The 17,684-nt window shown below is 58.9% G+C and overlaps 1 protein-coding gene across 1 annotated transcript in view; it reads right to left on the bottom strand.

Annotated features, from left to right (window-relative positions):
* PRDM16 (PR/SET domain 16) overlaps window positions 1–17,684 on the bottom strand; it is a 321,752-nt gene that overhangs the window by 199,119 nt on the left and 104,949 nt on the right. Inside the window, exon 2 of the mRNA XM_068537697.1 lies at window positions 15,417–15,766. Within this exon, the coding sequence (XP_068393798.1) occupies window positions 15,417–15,766 (350 nt within the window). The remainder of the gene's footprint in view (window positions 1–15,416; window positions 15,767–17,684) is intronic.

Raw genomic sequence — 17,684 nt, 5'->3', positions numbered from 1 at the left:
TTCCCCAAGAAAGGAAGCCGAGCCTTTTCATGGGCTGTGAATGGGGCCCCTCATTTAGGCCGCATTATACCCGGGCCTTCATTTCCCCTTTCCTTCTTTCCCGCATTCAGGGGGGTTCTGACTTCAACTAATTCAATAACAATCCCGCCAGGCCTTCCCAGCTCCCGACTCGGGAGCACATTGTCTGGGGTGCAGCCTTCCCCTCGGCCGGGTCCGCTCTCCAATTAGCCAACTGCTGGGCCTTCTGTCCCTCCCCGCTCCTCCCTGCCAGCCGCTCATTTTTAACCATTTCCTTTTGAACCGGACTGCGGAGGGCCTTTGGGGGAGAGCCTGGTGCCGGGTCGGCCGACCCGGGCTCAGGTCACACTCATCCTGCAGAAGCGGCACTGGCCTCGCAGAAGACGTGAAGACCAGGCATAAGCGGGCAGCCAGGCTCTACTGTCCCGACCCCACCCCACGCTGTCCTCCTGCGACGGCGAGGTGGCCGAGGCCTGCAGATGCTCCTGCAACGTCAGCGCTGCCTCAGGGCCGTAGGGGCTGCTTTGGGATCTTGTACAGCTTTGGTCCCGATGACCACTTTCTTCTGAAGTGTCGACACTGCATCTTTGACCCCCAAGCCAATTTCTCCTGCTTGAAGAAAAAGCGTTCCAAGGCCTGCAGGGAGCCACGTTCCCTCTGGTTTTTTCCGTTGCAGGTTCACGGAGCTCGTACGCACACCCACACGCACACGCGCACACACACCACGGGGCTCAGACAAGGCGGGTGTCGGAGAGCGGTCAACCCAATCCCCATGTTTATTTCACTGCTGTTACCTTCGAACGAAAGACGTTGGAATTGACTAAAAATGTCAACCCTGGGCTCTGACTTGGGTTAGCAAGGTTGTCATCAACTAAATCCCTCCTGGGTCCCCACCCCTCATGCTCCCAATGCAGGCACGGTTCCTCTTGGTGTCAGGAGGAGACCTGGCCGGGAGGGTTTGGGCACCAGCATCCATGCAGGGACACGGCACCGGGTGTGTGCCATCACTGGTTCCTCTCTCCTACAATACCTGGGAATGACTCAGCCCAGGTATTTGCTCTCTGAGGGTCTGTTACGAGCTGAATTGTGTCATCCTCCCCCCAATTCATAGTTTAAGTCCTAACCCCAGCACCTCCTAATGTGACCTGATGTGGAAATAGAACCCTTACAGATGTAATTAGTTAAGATGAGGTCGTGCCGGGGTGGGTGGGCCCCTGGCACAGATCCTCCCTGAGAGGCTGCAGAGGGACCATGGCCCTGCCGACATCCTGATCTGGGACCGCCAGCCTCCAGACTCTGAGAGTGGGCGTCTGGGTGAAGCCGCCCATCGCTGGCACTTTGCTGCCACAGCCCTAGGGCCCAGTGCAGGCAACTCTGGTGCAGCAGCTACCTCCTTACTGTCACGTCCCCTGTGTTCAGAAATATTCAGTATCCAATCGACCAATTGGCCGATTTGAAAACTGCCGTAGAGGGAGAACTCACCAAGGTCACTTTGGCCATCACATCGTTATTTTCCAAGTCCTCATCGTTTGCTAAATCCAGTGTCTGAGGAGTTGGGTGGAGGCGTCTGAGGTATACCTACTAAAGACCCCGCCCGGGGCTTCCCTGGTGGCGCAGTGGTTGAGAATCTGCCTGCCAATACAGGGGACACGGGTTCGAGCCCTGGTCTGGGAAGATCCCACGTGCCGCAGAGCAACTGGGCCCGTGAGCCACAACTACTGAGCCTGCGCGTCTGGAGCCTGTGCTCCGCAACAAGAGAGGCCGCGACAGTGAGAGGCCTGTGCACCGCGATGAAGAGTGGCCCCCGCTTGCCACAACTATAGAAAGCCCTCGCACAGAAACGAAGACCCAACACAGCCATAAATAAATAAATAAATAAATAAATAAATAAATAATTTAAAGACCCCGCCCGGCCCCCCCGCTTCTGTGTAACTTCCTGGAGAAATTTGGTGAGCAAACCAGGATGCAGCTTTCTGCACCACTCAGGAGGAGGCCAGCGGGGAGCCGGTACGCATTTGCCTGCATGCATCTCTGTGGCTTCAAGGCTGGGTAACTCATCAGAGATGAGAAGGCCGTCTAGGGGGGCAGAGCTTCTGTGCGGAGAGACAGTGGCCAGGTGCTGGGGCTGGAGCTGCCGAGGGTCCCATGCTGACCCTTTGGTCCAGAGGGTGTACCAGACTTGCCCATCCCAGGGAGCAGACTTTACAGGAATATGTAAACGCAAAGGTTGCCAGGTGGGGCCCACGCATCTTGGCCTGTGTTTTGAATGTATTGAAAATAGGCATTTCTTATTTCCAAGGGGTCCCCTGAAAGGGGCACATTTGGGTCCTCCAGCGAGGCAGTTCACAAGGCTGAGAAGACTCGTGTACATTTCAGCTCACAGTGGAAAGAGAGAGAAAGAGTTCTACGGAAATTCTAACCACCACGTTGTGGTGGAGGGACGTCTGGTGAAAAACTACCCACTTTTTTTTTTTCCCCCAGATGCAGCAAAGTAATCTCTCCCCCGCTCTCCACTTCCCCACCTCATAAAGATCGGAGTATTCAAATGACACGTGCCTTCAGGACAATTCACTTCAATCCTTGCTTAACAAGTGGAGAAACCAAGGCCCAGGGCTGGGGGTGGCTGGTCGGGTCTCTGTCCATGGCACGGCTCCCCCTCGCCCCGTGACACAGACATCTCAGTATCCTGTATGTTGCCTCTTAGAAAACCTCGTGAATTTATCTGATGTTTAAAAGGAACAACAACAACAAAAGGCTGGACGTGGCCATTCTAACCCTCGTCTACTCAGCATTAATGGGGGTGATGCCATCCTGATAACAGCATGGTAGGTGCTGGCTGTCCTGGGGTTTTGAAGGCACTTTAAGGTAAAGGATCCAAGAACTGTCCCAACTCGCGGGGCCAGGCAGCCAGCAGCCTTGCCAGGTCTCCCTGCATCTCCCCGAGTCTGCTGGATTCTCCCAGCATGAGGGACGCATCTGTTTACTGGAAACAGGTGACAAGAACAAACCCCAGTCTGGGAGCAGGAGCCTGACGTCCTAGGGGGCAGCTGGAAAGCCCTCCCGACCTCCCACCTCCACCCTGGAGGCACAAGGCACTGGCGGAGGTCGGTGGTGGTGGGGGGCTTAGGACAGCGGAGCCCAGAGGGCAGTGGGCCCCTCACTCCAGGGAGCCCTGCCTGGTGGACGTGTGACTTCCATGGACCTGGACAGGCACAGCTAAAGCAAGGAAGTCAGAGGCGCTGGGTCGGTGCTCTGGGCCCAACCCCGGGGTGCAGAGGTGGGGAATCCTCTGGACCCAGCGCACCAGCTCGGATGGACTGGGAAGCCACACTCAGTCTAGGCGGAGGCACAAGCGGGTAGGAGGTGCTGACCCAGAGCAGGACCTGCCCCATCCTAGTGGGTCCAGCTGGAGAATCAGCCTCCCCTGTCCCAGCGCGGAGGACCCACCCGAGGGAGCAGCCGCGAGAAGCGTGCAGCCCCGGACGGGGAGCAGGAGCCCAGTGTCCCCAGGCCTCCCTGGGCCTGACCGGCCAGCTGTTTGGGTGAGCCCATCTCCAAGGTATTTTAGATTCCAAGAAGGATTAAATAAGGAGGTCAATCCAAGACAGACCTTCAAAAGTTGGGGAGTTCTGGTGTTGTCTTCGGGCTGTCAACGGGCCCCGGGTTCCCGCAGGAGCCTCTCCGGTTGGGGCCTGGTGTGGACTGTTCATCTGTCTGGGTGAAGCAAGCGTGGGCAACGGCAGGGAGTCCGGGCCCGCCAGGGTGTCACCGAGAAACTAGTGACTCTACCAACCTCAGTCCTGCGAGGCCCTCTGAGGGCCTGCAGCTCCAAGGGGCCTTCCCACGTCCTCAGGGCTGACTCAGAAGCCCCAGTGAGGACCAGAGGCCAGACCTCACCAGGGACTGGTCCCTGAGGGCTGCAGGACTGACGGGGCAACAGCAGAGGCGCCAGGAGCTTAGCTGGCCCAGCGGCCCTTGGACAGGCCAGGCCCAGGCTGGGCTGCCCTCCTGAATGCCAAGGCCCGTTCCTCGTGGGCTGGCGATTCCACCTCTCGGCCCTGGCGCTGCGTGCCCTCCATCCCCGGACGAGCTTTCAAGTCAGCGCCACAAAAGTCATCCCCACGGCGATGCAGGCTTTCTAGACAAGGCAAGTACATCCCCTTCAGCATGGCAGCCCCTATGATAACATCAGTGGAGTCTGAAGGCTTTTATCAAAATGCAAAACAGACCCCTTTTCCGTCTCCCTCCTCAAAGGAAGGCAATGAGGCTCACGCTCCCTGAGCTGCCTCCCCAGAGCCCTCGTGGTCCATCCCTGTCGTCGTCGTCGTCCTCCCCCTCCTCCCCCTCCTCCTCTTCCTCCTCTATCCCCCCCGGCCTCTCATCCATCACTCGCTCTCTTCCCGTCCACCTGTGAGCTGCCGCCCCAGAGCTCAGTGGCCTCCCCCGGGGGCTCCGGGGCTGCAGGCCATTTCATCATCATTATTTTTACTTAAGTCCAGCGTGGCTCATACTTTGTCCACAAGGTTTTACTTTGGCCCTGAAGGAGGCCAGGGCAGGGGGCTTGGCCACCTTGCCCAGGCCCCGCCACCTGCAGGCCTCACCCTCTCTGGCGATCCCCATCCTTCCCCACGGCAACGCACAGCTCCCATCCCCGCGGACCCTGAGGTGTGCCATTGAGAACGAACCAGCCGGGCGTCCTAATCCCCGGCCACCCCCACTTGGCAGTGCTCTCCCGGGCCTCCACTGAGCACCGGCTGAAAGGAAGGCTGATAAATTAGTCTAGAGGGAAACAAGGCGGCTTCTACTTGTAAAAGGTCATTGCGACTTTGTTCTGGGTGAGGGTTTATCTCAGCTGCCGCAGGGACAGACAATGCCTTGGGCCTAAATGGCAGAAATCTTAGCTCCGCTCCTGAAATGACTGTGCTGATAAGCCAGAATGGACTTTAGAAAGATCTAAATGGGAAAGGAGTGGATGTAGGTATTTTTGAACATGATTGAACAGGGATGACACAATGGGATGTGCAATTAAACTGGGCATTAGCCCAGAAGGCAGGAACGCAGACTGAAAGCCAGACAAAGGTGCTCCCCGTGGCCCTGCTCGGGGCTGGGGATCCTGGCCCTGCCCTGGCCGGCCGGGCAGGGGGCACAACTGGGATTGAAGGACAGCAGGACGGGAGCCCCGCGTGCCCTGGGCGCTGCTATGGAGGCTGGTGCCTCTCTTCAGGCCAACTCCCTGGAAACACGGTGGCACGTGTCACGGGTGGACCGGCACACAGGTGAGCAGGGACCGGCACGCTGACCCCTGTGGCGATGACAGGGCATCCTGTCTTAGCATCTTCCCATGCGGAGGAGCAGACACGACCACCTACGCCGACGCGCATCCTGTCGGCGGACTTAAAATGTCACCTTTAGGACATTTTCTTCACTGTGCTCTAAACAATATGAGGGCAGGGCGGGACGCTACCCCAGGACACTGGCTCCGGTGGGTCCCGCGGGGCCTGCTGCTGTGCGCCCAGACTGACCTCTCACCCGGAGAGGCCATCCTGGCCTGACCTGGCCTCGATCAGAGCAAACCCAGCCGCATCTCAGTGCCCAGCAGGGCCCCAGAGAGTGGAGGGAGCCCTGCGCCAGCCCCGAGCAGAGCAGGAGAGGGTGGCCTGCAGGGGGACCCTCCGGCAGCTGCTGCCCCTGGACGGGTGGTGTGTGGCTGCATCACCCTGGTTTCTGGCTGAGGCCGAGGTGGCCTGTGACACGCTGAGAGCATTCTTAACCTGGGGATGACCAGCCCGCAAAAATTCCCAACTCGAGAGAACCTTTGATAAGCAGGTCTGGCTGGGAGGTCCACGCCCTTGTCCCGTGACCCAGGGAGACCTTTTATGGCCTGCGAGGCCTGGGATGCTCATCTGACCCAGCAGGGAGGGAGGCCCGGGAGGGGGTGGGCGATGGGCCAGCCAAGGCCGTGCTGGGGGTCCCCGGGGAGCCTCCGGGCCAGTAGCTGCCGGCTCTCAGGAGGGGCCACCCTCCCGGCCCGTCCTGCTCTCTGCGAGGCCGCTGCTGGGAAAGTACTTGAAATAATCTTTCCGTGTATATGAGTGACACTGCAGATGCCTCAGTCTTAGCAGGTGGGTCCCACCGCTTGCTTCCTGCCTGGGGAAGGCGGGCTCAGCCCAGAGAGGGCCGGCCAGAGGCAGCCCAGGCCAAACCTGAGAGCCACCCCCGCTTGGCCGGCGGTATGGGTGCAGACGGAGGAGGCTGAGGGGTACGTCTGAGCCACTCCACGCCTTACTGGTCCCCGTTCCCCTGGAGGAGCTGGGGCCCGGTCCATCACCCACTGGACAGAGTGGTGGGGGTGGAACGCCCGCGTGGGCTGGGGGCTGCTCTAACCGCTGGCGGCTGGTGCAGGGGGCCAGTGCGGCTGGCCCAGTCTCCGTGCTCAGCGTGTGTTGGCTGCATGAACTACGGGGGCGAGCGGCAAGGCAGAAGGATGCCACCTGGGGGTCCCCTGTCTGGTCCCTCGCCCCTGAGCCAACTTACCATGTGACCCTGTGGGACCCCCTTCCCTTTCTAGGAAGGTTCCCACCTGCACAGTGAGGGGGAGAAATGGTGATGCCCCAAGTAATCTCCAGGCATGACACAGACGATCGGTGCCCGGGAAGCCCGCCCTCAACCTTGACCATCAGGCCATGCCCTTGGGAGGGGCGTCAGGTCACTGGTCAGTCTCCAGCGGGCTCCCCTCCGGAGGACAGCAGTGCCAGTGGCCAGCTGTCGGGGTGCGGGTGGGATCGCTCTGGGGCCCCTTCCCGGCCTCACCTGCTGCCGAGAGCTCCACCAGGAGGACAGTGGGGCCGCCGGGCTGTGCCTGGCTCTGGGGTTGGGGGCTGTGGCAGAGGGGCGTGGGGGCGGGAGCAGGGAAATCCACGGTAAGCCCCTTTCTTGGGGCTTCCACCTGAGAATGGAGACCTCCCAGTGGCCCCTCTTCCACTGCTAAATAGAATGCAGATTCCTGGGGACCCCCATCGGGAATTCTAATCCACTAGGTAAGGGTGGGCCCCTGAATCTGCATTTTGAAGGTGACTGGGGGATTCTCAGCATGATCGTTTGAGAACCGCAGCTCCATGGGACCCAAGCCTGAGGTGAGCAGGTGGAAAAGATTTCCTTTTAGATTCCTGGACCTTGCGCCTCGCAGGCTGACGGCCTGGGGTGGGGACCCCATGATTCCTGCCTGAACGCGTCTCCCCGGCCACCCCCAGCCAGGCCCCAGGTGCCCTGGGACCAGCTCAGGATCCTGGCTCCAGAGAGGCTGACGGCTGTCTCTGGGGTCCGGAGAATTCCACAGCGGGGCACCCGAGGGGCGGACACTCACGCCTGCCAGGCCCTGCTGCGGTCCATCGGGCTGGGATTTGGGATCTACTTACAGACGGAATGAGGGCCACGGAGTAGAAGGCGCCTCGCGTGGCCAGCATGTGCACACAGCAGGTGCCTAATGAACGCCAGACCTTCCCCTCTTGCCCACGCTTTTGGGCCACAGAGCAGCTGCCTGGTCAGCCCGCCCCAGCCTTGCCAGTCCTGCCCAGTACAGGGACCCAGGTGCCTTTGTCACAGTCCCTGAACGTGAGATCCCCATTTCCCTTAAAGAAAAAGGGGGGGGGGAGGGCGGGAAGAGGTGACAGAGCACCCCATTCTTGCCGGCTTTCTGGGAGCCAGTGGGATAGGCTGAGCCCAGGTCCCCTGGGGAGGCTGAGCCGCCACCCGGAGGAGGAGCCATCTTGCCCTCCTTCCGCCTTCCCACTCGCTTCCTTCTGACAACCCCAAGGCTATTTCCACGTCTCTGGTTCACAAGCAGCCTGTTCCAGGGTAAGGGCGGGCTTGTTGTCACTGGCGTGTGTGTGTGTGTGTGTGTGTTCCTGTGTGTGTGTGTGTGTGTGTGTGTGTGTGATGCAGATGGTAAAATACCATTTAAGAAGTTGGTATTCATGGACGTCTCTCGAATATGAAAAGAAAATATTTATTTCCTTTTTCGCTTGTGAATCAGAATGCTCTATTTAAAGAAAGTACCCTCTGCTGGACTGTGTCTGAGTTATTACCCCTTAAGGAAATAAAGAAGAACTACCAGGGAGGTATTCTTAGTCATTCTCTCTCCTTTTCCCGAAAATTCCTTATATACCCGTGCCTCGGAGCTGGGCCTAAGATAGTGCAGGATTTCACGGCATTCTTGGGCTAAAAACGTCTGGACCTGATGTCATGGTGCTTGGGAGAGATGGCAGAGGGTCTGCGCTGGGAGCGGTTCCCGAGGAAACGAGATGGCGCGGGTTTCTGTGTCCCCAGCCCCGCTGCACAGGCGCACCCAGGACGCCTCCCACTTGGCCCTGTTCCCACAGGACAGCCCCTCTCGCGGAATCCGGGTTCCTGTTTGACAGCCTGGGAAAAGGTCTCCAAACCTGTTGTCATCCAGGTGTTTCCACGGGCTGTGAACATTCACTGGGCGGCAGCTTACGACTTTGGTCGCTTTCTGAATACACGTTATGCCTCCTAAATGCATTCAGAAGATCATTCCAGGGGGACAAAAAGGCCCTGCCATGTTTCTACGTCTAAAATAAAATTCCAGACCACGCAGAAGGAGAGTCAGTGTCAAGGGTGAATTAGCCGGCTGGGCAGAGGAGGGCAAAGTAAAGGGAGACTCAGGGCTCCCATGTCCCTGGGGGGCAGGATGCTGCCGGGATGGTTCCAGTGTGTATCTTGGTGCCACGGAGAGAAAGGACAGAAAAGATTTGGGACTGAGAATACCAAGCCCTGTGAGTAAGGCCATCAGACCAGCAAGAGGCCCAGCCTTTACAGCTGAGACGGCTCCTGGCCCCCTTCCCCAGCAGGCTTTCCCGCACGGCTGGAATTCCAAGAGTAAACACAGCAAGATGGTCTAAGAGCCAAATACAAAGAAGCAAAGAAGCATGCCTCCCGGCATGGCCGCAAGAGCACTTGCCGCGCCGGCTTTAGGGTGAAGAATGCACGGAAGAGGCTGAAGTGTGATCCTTGCACCAGGATGAACGTGGAAGAGAGAGGGTAGGAAGTGTGCTCGTGTGTGTGTGCAGCACAGAGCACGGCCACCTGTACTCGGGCCGCAGGGGTGGCTCTGGGACAAGCCGTTCCCTGCAGTAGCATCTGCATGCCCCCAGCCACCCAACCCAAATCATCCCCCTTGCCTCCTGGGGCCACTGGCGCAGATGCTGGAGGTCTGGAAGGATTCCCCCCTTCTCTTTCTTTCCAGCCTGGCTACTCTCACCCCTACGGCACATTTTAATTTCCTAGAAGTTTTCACAAACCCTGTGCTCAGGGAGGTTTGTTGGGACTTTTGGTTCAAAACCAGGACAGTCCTGGGCAAAACAGACATGGCTAGTCCCTCATCTGGCCAAAGCCAGGCGCCTCTTGGGTGGGGTCTGGGCACCTGTTTTTCTGATGCTGCAGGTGATTCCGTGTGAGGCCCTCGGATGGAGACCTCTGCTCTCAGGTCTCAGACACCCGGGAAACGTCTGAAGGACAGTCCTGACCTTCGACTACCAGCTGTCACGTTTTGCTCTGCAAACTTGGCAGACGCTGTCTAGAGCCAGGGCTTGCCCCTCCTCCCAGGCTGCGTGACCCTCCTCTCGGGGTCACCTGGAGCAGTGGGGGGCTGCTGAGCCCAGCTTTCCTCTCTCACCGTCCTGGGGCCACAGGTCCCTCCACGGGGTGGGCTGGGGCTGAAAGAGCCGGGGATTCTGTGGCTGTCGGCAGTTCAGGGCCACAGAGGAGGTGCCCGCCGGCTGGACACCAGCTCTGCTTCCACAGGGCTGCTGCCAAACGACATGCCTGCGGGTGCAGACCAGCCGCGGCTGTTGCTGTTTCTCCCAGAGGATGAGCACTTCCTTCCTGAGCCTCGGGGAGCGGCCAGGCCTGGCCATGGGGGCGCTGGCTGCCTCAGCCCTTCTGAGGCCGGACAGGCGCCCACAGCGCCGGGAGGTCAGCGCAGGGGGCAGGGCGCTGGGAAGCTCAGGCTTCCGGGGCTACCAGGTGCATCCAGGATCTTTCAGGTGACAAGTCCAGCACATGTGTCTGTCTCCAGGTGGACGGGATTTCTCGTTTGGTCCTTATGTGGCAGGGACTAGAGAGAATTGAAGCCCATTCCCAAGAGCCTTGGGAACTCTGTCCCGGGGGCAGGTGGGTGCTTGGTTATAACAGGAGTCACTGCTGCCTGAGCCCAGGCCTTGATGGCCTTGGGGGCTGGGAGCCCCGGGGTGTTGGTGAATCGTGCTCACATTCAGGCGTGTGGTAAGTTCAGCAGGAAAGAGGACAGGGTGCTTGAGGCCAGAGCGTGAGGGTATAAATGCAGGAGAAGAAAGAAATGGAGGCCCGTTCCCCGCGGAGACCTGGGGCTCAGATTGCGGCCAGCGCGGAGGTGCCCATGTGACTCCCGGCCAGGCTGGGGCAGGTGCCAGGGCGCAGAGGCCAGCCCCACCCAGGAACTCCTGCCCCTCCCTGTGTCGCACTGAATTTGGTCTCAGCCAATCTTACATTAACGACAATGTCTCAGAATCTCAGCGTGCAGGGCTGGGTAGCAGCTTTCGCCTGGAACATCCCCTACCCTAGCATCTCTGGATGTGCTGGCAGCCCGTGGTCCTCGGGGGTGGCCGGTGGGTCCTGGCCCTCGCCAAAGCCATCCAGGGGGAGCCCTGGACCCCAGAGGAGCTGGCTTGGGGGCCGTATGATGGTAGCACCCGAGAGACAGGGCAGCCTGAGGCCTTGGGGCTATTTCCCCTGTGACCCTGGAGCTTCCCACAGGCCCTGGCCCAGACACGGCCATTTGTTGATTGAGCAAATGAACATGTATATTAATATTCAGGAACCACAGCCAAGGGGATGAGGTAATCCACTCAAGTAAATTCTTTAGATAATTGAAACCCCATCAATTCACGTTAACGTTTTCCACCAGCTCCTTAAACAGAGGCAGATGCATTTTTTTTCGACAGATGATGCTTGAGTGCCAGCTAGAGGCTGGGCAAAGCTCTGGGTACCAGAGAGCCTGCCTTTCTGGGGGAGACAAGTGCTCCACCAAGAAACAAGCAGAACCGGGTGCTTTCGGTGCGAAAATCACTCCCGCCACCTCCCCGTGGAGACCTGCACGGCCTGCCCCAGCCCGGCTGCACAGCTGCAGGGTCCTGCCTCGGGGGCAGGTGGCATCTCTGAGGAGAGGACTGCACAGCCCGGCTCCCTCTGGGCTGTCACTCGCAGCTACCTCTTAATTAGCAAAATAAACAGCACGATGATAAATGTCATGACTTACTCAACAAATGATCAAAATCATTGTTTTTCAGACCCCAGGGCAATAAAATGCAATCACTGGGTGATTTATTCTGGGCAGGCTGCGTCTGGGGGGAGGGGTCCGAGAGCGCGAGCGTCCTCCCGGCCACGAGGACAGACGACCTCCCTTCGAGATGCAGCCCATGGGGGCCGTTTCCACGCACCCCACGCTCCCATCTGTGTCCAAGGATGCGGCTGCCAGGTCCGGGGAGCAGGCGGAGCCCATCTGTGCTTTCTTCCAAAATGACAGGGAGTCACTTCCTGGTGTCCCCCAAAGCACCCGGTGGGAGCGGGGGAAGGTTTAGAGTCATTGAATGTTCCTGACACCCACATGGGGAGGAAGGCAGATGAAGAGTGGGAGGAGGGTGCCCAGCCACGGGGCCCACACGCACCGTCCCATTTTGCTCAAGTAAAATTCCTACGTGAAACAAGGCTGCTCCTGCCACCTTGACCCTGAAGATGCCAGGTCACTCATGCTGCCCCAGCAGGGACAGAAGCATCGTGTCACCGGAAACCGTGTGCACCACAAAAAGAGAAAAGGAGATGGGACCCTTGGATTTTAGTTCAATGGAATGGTCCACGATAGGAATTCTGTTCTCTGAGCAGAAAGAAAATTGTTTCCATGGTGTCCCAAAAGGAGGGTAGGAATAATCGGTTTGACATTGATTTTGAGCCCGTCCTCCGAGGGACACCCACCCTGTGTCTGCGAGGGGCTGTCTCTGGACCCCCCTCTCCTGCTGGACCCCAACACCAGACCTCACGGGAGCAACCACACTCCGAGCCCGGCCAGGCCACAAAACGCTCCCACCACCCTCCACCCCTCGGGGATCCAGACCCATCCAGGCTCATCCTCAGAGTTCCTTTGCCACCTTCGCTAGAATGTCATTACCTGTCCTTTCTTCTTCAGGAACTAAATGCCATGTAAATTGCAGTGAAAGCAAATCAACCTGATTTATGGAGCTTAATTACCAGCATGAGATTGAACATCGACACACGCAAAATTCGGGGCCGGACTGTAGGCCTTTGCGTGTTGTCCCTGGGACCTGCCTCTGACGGTCCTGCATCTGCCCTGGCCTCCTTGGCGGTGACACTTAGGCCCTGACATTTCCCTAGCGATTGTCTTGGTCCCCAGGCCTGCTTTGGGCTGAGCTGACCGCAGGCCCGGGGACAGCGTCCCAGCAGGAGCACGAGGAGGTGGTCAGCTGCCTCACTTTGGGACTCCGGGGTTCGCTGGAGGCCCTTCTGCGGTCCGGAGCCGCAGAAAGATCCAGGCTCTGGAGCCTGGGCTTTCCGCTCCTAATCTCGAGCCCTGTTTGCAGCAGAGCAAAGGCGAGGACCACGCCTGCCCTTGAAGGGGCAGCAGCCGGCCGCTCCTCTGGCCCAGACGCTGTCACACTCGAGCAGGGCACAGAAACAAAGTGAAACATCGGTCGCCTGTTTCGGGATGCGAGTGAGGCTCTTTGGTTTCCACCCCAGAGACCCATGGAGCTAGAAGAAACCACCTCGACCTTATGATTTATTTCAAGCAAAAGCGGGTTCGCCCTGATTTTCGGGACGCCTGCTTCCTCCTCCCTCTCCTTCCGGCCCGATTCTGCCCTTGGGGCTTGACCGCGATGACGGTGATACAAACAGCTGCTCACGACCACATCGGACGGGACGGGACAGGAGGCCGCGAAGCCCAGAGCAGGTGATCGGGGCCCGAACTCGCCGAGGAAACAAAGTCAGATCCCGCCGGCGTGTCTGGAACACTACGTGAGGACGTGGACTTGGAGAAATACCTGCTGGTGCCGGCGGGGAAAGGCGGCGGTCAGGTCACGGCCCCGGAATCAAGGCGCTGTCCGGGGGAGGTGCCGTGGAGGGGAGCGTTCCCGCACGTACACGGAGGACAAATGATATCGCAAAGTCAACAGGCACCGGGCAGATAACAGCCACGGCCCGTACCAGGCCCGGCACCCAGGGCGGCGGCGATACGGGCTGTTTCTTTAAAAATAGAGCAAACAGAGGCCTGCATCAGAGCAGACAAGAACCAGGTTGCCTCAAGGTCATCCATCGCACTACCCGTAGGGTCCGTTTACCCTGCAGCATCTGAAGGCGCCTCTTAATTCAATAGTCCAGGCCTTTCCGAGCACGCGACACAAACACCCCTAAATTCCTTCCGAACAGCCAGGCGGGAAGGGCAGGACAGGTCGTCTGCAAAAAGCCACTGAACAGCCCAAACCACTTACCTGTTACGTTGTCTGAAGATGCTCTCCTCGGCCCAATGAGGGCCACCCTGTGGGTCTCCGAAGAGCACACGACCTGCGCCCAGGAGGGCCGCATCTCCCAACTCCTCACCTCCCACCTCACCTTGCTCCCACCTGGCCGGCCGCTTCTGCAGGTGACCCGACCTTGAGAGGCACACACGGCATCGGGCGCCTGGGGACAGCAGGGGACGGGCCGGCCTGCACGGTCCAGCTGGCCAAGCTGTGGCCTCCCCAACTCTGGGTTGTTGTGAATCCTGGCTGGCCTGCTCTTCCGTCCATCTGGTCAACCCACTACCCCTCTAAACCTTCTAAGTCTACAGAGCTCAGGCTGTCAGCTGGCAGCCGGTAGGGGGCTTCTGTGTCCCCTGATGTCCACACTCCATGTGCTACCACAAACCACACTCCCCCAGCTGGCTGGAGAGATGGGGCGTCCTGCGTTCGGGGCACTCTCGTGTCCTTGTGAAGGGCATGGAGGTCTCAGGTCTGCGGCCACTGCCACCAGCACATACACCGACTCAGGCAGCCTCTTTGACCTTTACGGAGGGTTTCCAAAGCTGACGGGCCCGGGGGAGATGCTCAAGGGCTGCTGGGGGTCCAGGAGCCTCCCAGGGGTTAGGAAGAGGCCGTGCCCATCTCTAGGGAGCAGCCGAGGCTCCAAGGCAGCCTTCCAAGCCGTAAAAGACTCACGAGAGGCGAAAGACAGATGCAGATTCGCCCCTTGCTGTACACAGAAGGCCGAGACACACAGTTTGGGAACTTCTCCAAAGCCACGGAGCAGCTGGGGGGAGTCGGCTCCCCTGACCCCCGCTGCCCTGGTCCGCTGTAGGGGACACGGCTGCCGGCCACACAAGGCCCTCTTCCCTCCTTGGACAGCGCGCCCCTTCCTAGAACTGACCTCCATCCAAGCACTTTTGGAAGTTGTGAAACACCCAGAAGGAATCTGGGTTGGCATTTGCATTTTCCGTCCAGGCAGGGTCCCTGCCAAAAATACCACCGAGCATTGGCCGTGTGGAGCCAGCAGAAAGGCTACAACCAGAGGGGAGAGCGCTTCTGTGGGGCCCACGGTCCTTACGAGACCACCTTGAAAGTGCCCCCACTGGGGCCCAGTGACGCTCGTGGCCCGAGCAGGATACCTCCAGGGGGAGGGCTGCCTTTGGGGGTGTCAGCAGCCGTGTCCCCACCTAACCGGCCTCCCTCTCCTGACCGCACACGGGCTCCAGGACCATCGAGCCAGGCCCAGATCGTCAGGGAAATGTAAACCACAAGGTGCCCCTTTCTGTCCCCGCTCATCTGAGAAGCGCGGGCTGCTCTTAGGGAGCCAGCTGACCCGGGCAGCCCGGCAGGAGGCCCTTGGCATGGATGTGCCTGGGGCATCTGTGGCAGCGTGGCCACCAGCCACGTTTTACGAGCTGCCCCTGGCTGCTCCTGCCAGGAGGTGGGCCCCCATCTGAGGGGCTTTCCCGGGAGCAGAGACTCCTGTTCTGGGAGAGTCCATCCATCTCTGAGGTTCTGCCGAGATTGCAGCCTTAGCACCTAAGATCCAGACGGGAAGCTCGGGGGGTTTAAGACATGAGCTCATTAAAGACACATTTCCGGGAAGAGAGCGGGCACAGCGGACGGGGGCTGCCAGGCAGCTACGAGGCCCTCTGGTGTTTTCGGAGTCGCGTCATGCAAGCCGCAGGATAAAATAAGCCTGGGAAATGTGACATTCGAATGCTCTCTCCTACCCAGCCTCCTGCCCCCGGCGGCTCAGCTCACCCGGCTTTATAAATAGATGGAACACGAGATAAATGGCCGCGATCAATCACCCTGCACGACAGAGCTCACCTCCCAGCCGAAGTCCACCTCCTTCAGTGCGGCCCGGGGCGCCACCATGTACGGGCCAAACCGCTCCCCGACCTCCATCTTCTTCTTGGCCCAGATCCCCAGGCCGGCCCCGGGGATGGAGGACTCGCGGAGCTCGAAGTCTGGTGGGATGGGGATGTCCTCAGGAATGTAGACGGGGGCCTCGTAGGGCGAGCCTTCCTTGGGGGTGAAGTCCTCGCTGGTGGGGAAAGGGGACGGCGGCCCCATGGGGATGGGGGACATGATGCTGTCCTCGGTCTCGTCCTCGGCACTCTCGCCAGCCAGCAGGTCGGGGTCCGGCCCGTACATGTTATTTACAATGTCGCCGTCACCTGGGGGAGACAAGGCAGCGTCAGGCTCTGCAGCTCGGCTTCCCAGGGCTCAAGGCTCGGGACCACCTGGGACATGGGACAGAACAGAACCAAGGGCGCCAGAGGCCCAGGGGTCGCCCGGCCGCCACCCCTGCCTGGGAGGCACGGCCTCTGCTAGGGGCTCCCAGGGGACTGTTCCAGCAGCGTCTTGGGGAGCAACGCAGACCCCTGGGGGGCTCCCCGAGGCCCCGGGGGCAGCCCGAGGACACGCTGGCCCATTCTGCGTTAGGACAGGCGGGAAGGAGGTGCCCACACTCCACAGGTCGGGGGCGGCGGGGGAAGCCGACACACCAGACACCCGACCCGGGGCTGATGGTGAGGCATTCCTTCTGGAACCGCTTTGTGTCTGCAGCCTTGGAAATTAGGGAACGGGGGCAAGTCCCAAGTTCTTGGGAAGACTCAGAATTTGGGTTACTGTGAAATTTGCCATAATACCTGGGCTGCTCTGGGCAGCTCAGTGGGGCCGGCTGGGCCCTGGGGAGAGTTCCTGGAAGTTCCTGATGAACTCATGGCAGGTTAGGACAGAGGCCTGTTGAGGTCATGAGTATGGGACCCATGGGGTGGCAGGTCATGGGACTGAGCAAAAGGGTCCCCAGCTTGTCTGTCTGCTGTGGGCCTTTCTTCGGGGTCCAGCCCAAGAGGCAGTTGGTGACAAAACAGTGCCACCTAGAAGTTCACCCGAGGGTGGCCCGAGACACAGAAAAGATAATAAAGAGTGGGCGGGGGAGAGACAGGGCAAGCAAGCAGGTCCAACAGCCAGGAAATCAGCTTCACTGCTCGGTATCGACCCGAGAGTGGAAAACAGGGAGGCCGATGGGTAAGGATGCCCAGCGGCGTTAACCCACAGCCCCCCGAGGGAGGGGCAACCCAAGTGTCCATCAACAGATGAGGGGATCAACGCGTGTGGTCCATCCACACAACAGAATATTTATATTAACATAGAAAAGAGAAAAGGATCACTGACACAGGCTGCAACACGGGTGAGCCTTGCAAACATCCCTCAGAGTGAAGGAGGCCGAACACAAAAGGCTACATGTCCTACGACTTCATTTATGTGAAACGTCCGGAAAAAGCAAATCCACAGACACAGAATCCATGTTCGGAGGGAAACCGAGAGTGACCGACTGATTGGCACATGGTCTCCTTCGGGGGAAGAAAATGTTCTGGAACCAGATGGAGGGGGCGACTACACACCCTGGTGACTGTGCCCCGTGCCCCTGAATTGTGCACTTTAAAAATGGTTCATTTTTATATGCTGTGAATTTCACTCAATAAAATTAAAGAAGTCAGAGGAGAGTGAGAGGAGGAGAGGGGAGGCCCGGGGGTGGGAGGCGCACGGGCGGATTGCTCATGGCTCGGAGCCTGCTGACCTCTGATCTAGATGCTTCCGCCCAAGTCCCTACTTCTGGGACTTGAAAACCTTAGAAAGTGACCCAAACGCTGTGGTCACTTTGGCCCTCGTCTCGCGGCCCCCTCCCTGCTCCTGAAAGGGTCGTCACCAGGGAGACGGGAACTTTTCAGTATGAGTAAAACGACCTCAGATCCGATGGAGAAGTAACAAAATGTTTTCTTTCAAAAGAAACCAAAGTCTTAAAAAAAAAAAAGAGAAAGAAAAAATGGGGATAACACTTATTTAATTTAGCAGTATTCACAGAAGTAATTATTATGTTTTATGTGGCCAACGGTTCCTTTTTAATTGACTCGTAGGATCCTTTCAAAAATGCAACAACAGAACGGCAGCTGCTACTCCCCCATCCTGGGGACCCGAGGCTGTTTAGGTTTGAAAGAACACCCCGACCCTTCCTGGGGCTGCGTGCGCACGAAGGTGTATTGCGGGGATAATTAACATGCCACCTTATCATGTGACCTGGTGACTGCA

This window comes from Eschrichtius robustus, chromosome 3, assembly GCF_028021215.1.
Source record: "Eschrichtius robustus isolate mEscRob2 chromosome 3, mEscRob2.pri, whole genome shotgun sequence".
Classification (NCBI taxonomy): domain Eukaryota; kingdom Metazoa; phylum Chordata; class Mammalia; order Artiodactyla; family Eschrichtiidae; genus Eschrichtius; species Eschrichtius robustus.
Note: the sequence above shows the minus strand (reverse complement) of the source record. Positions and strands in the feature narration are given on the sequence as shown.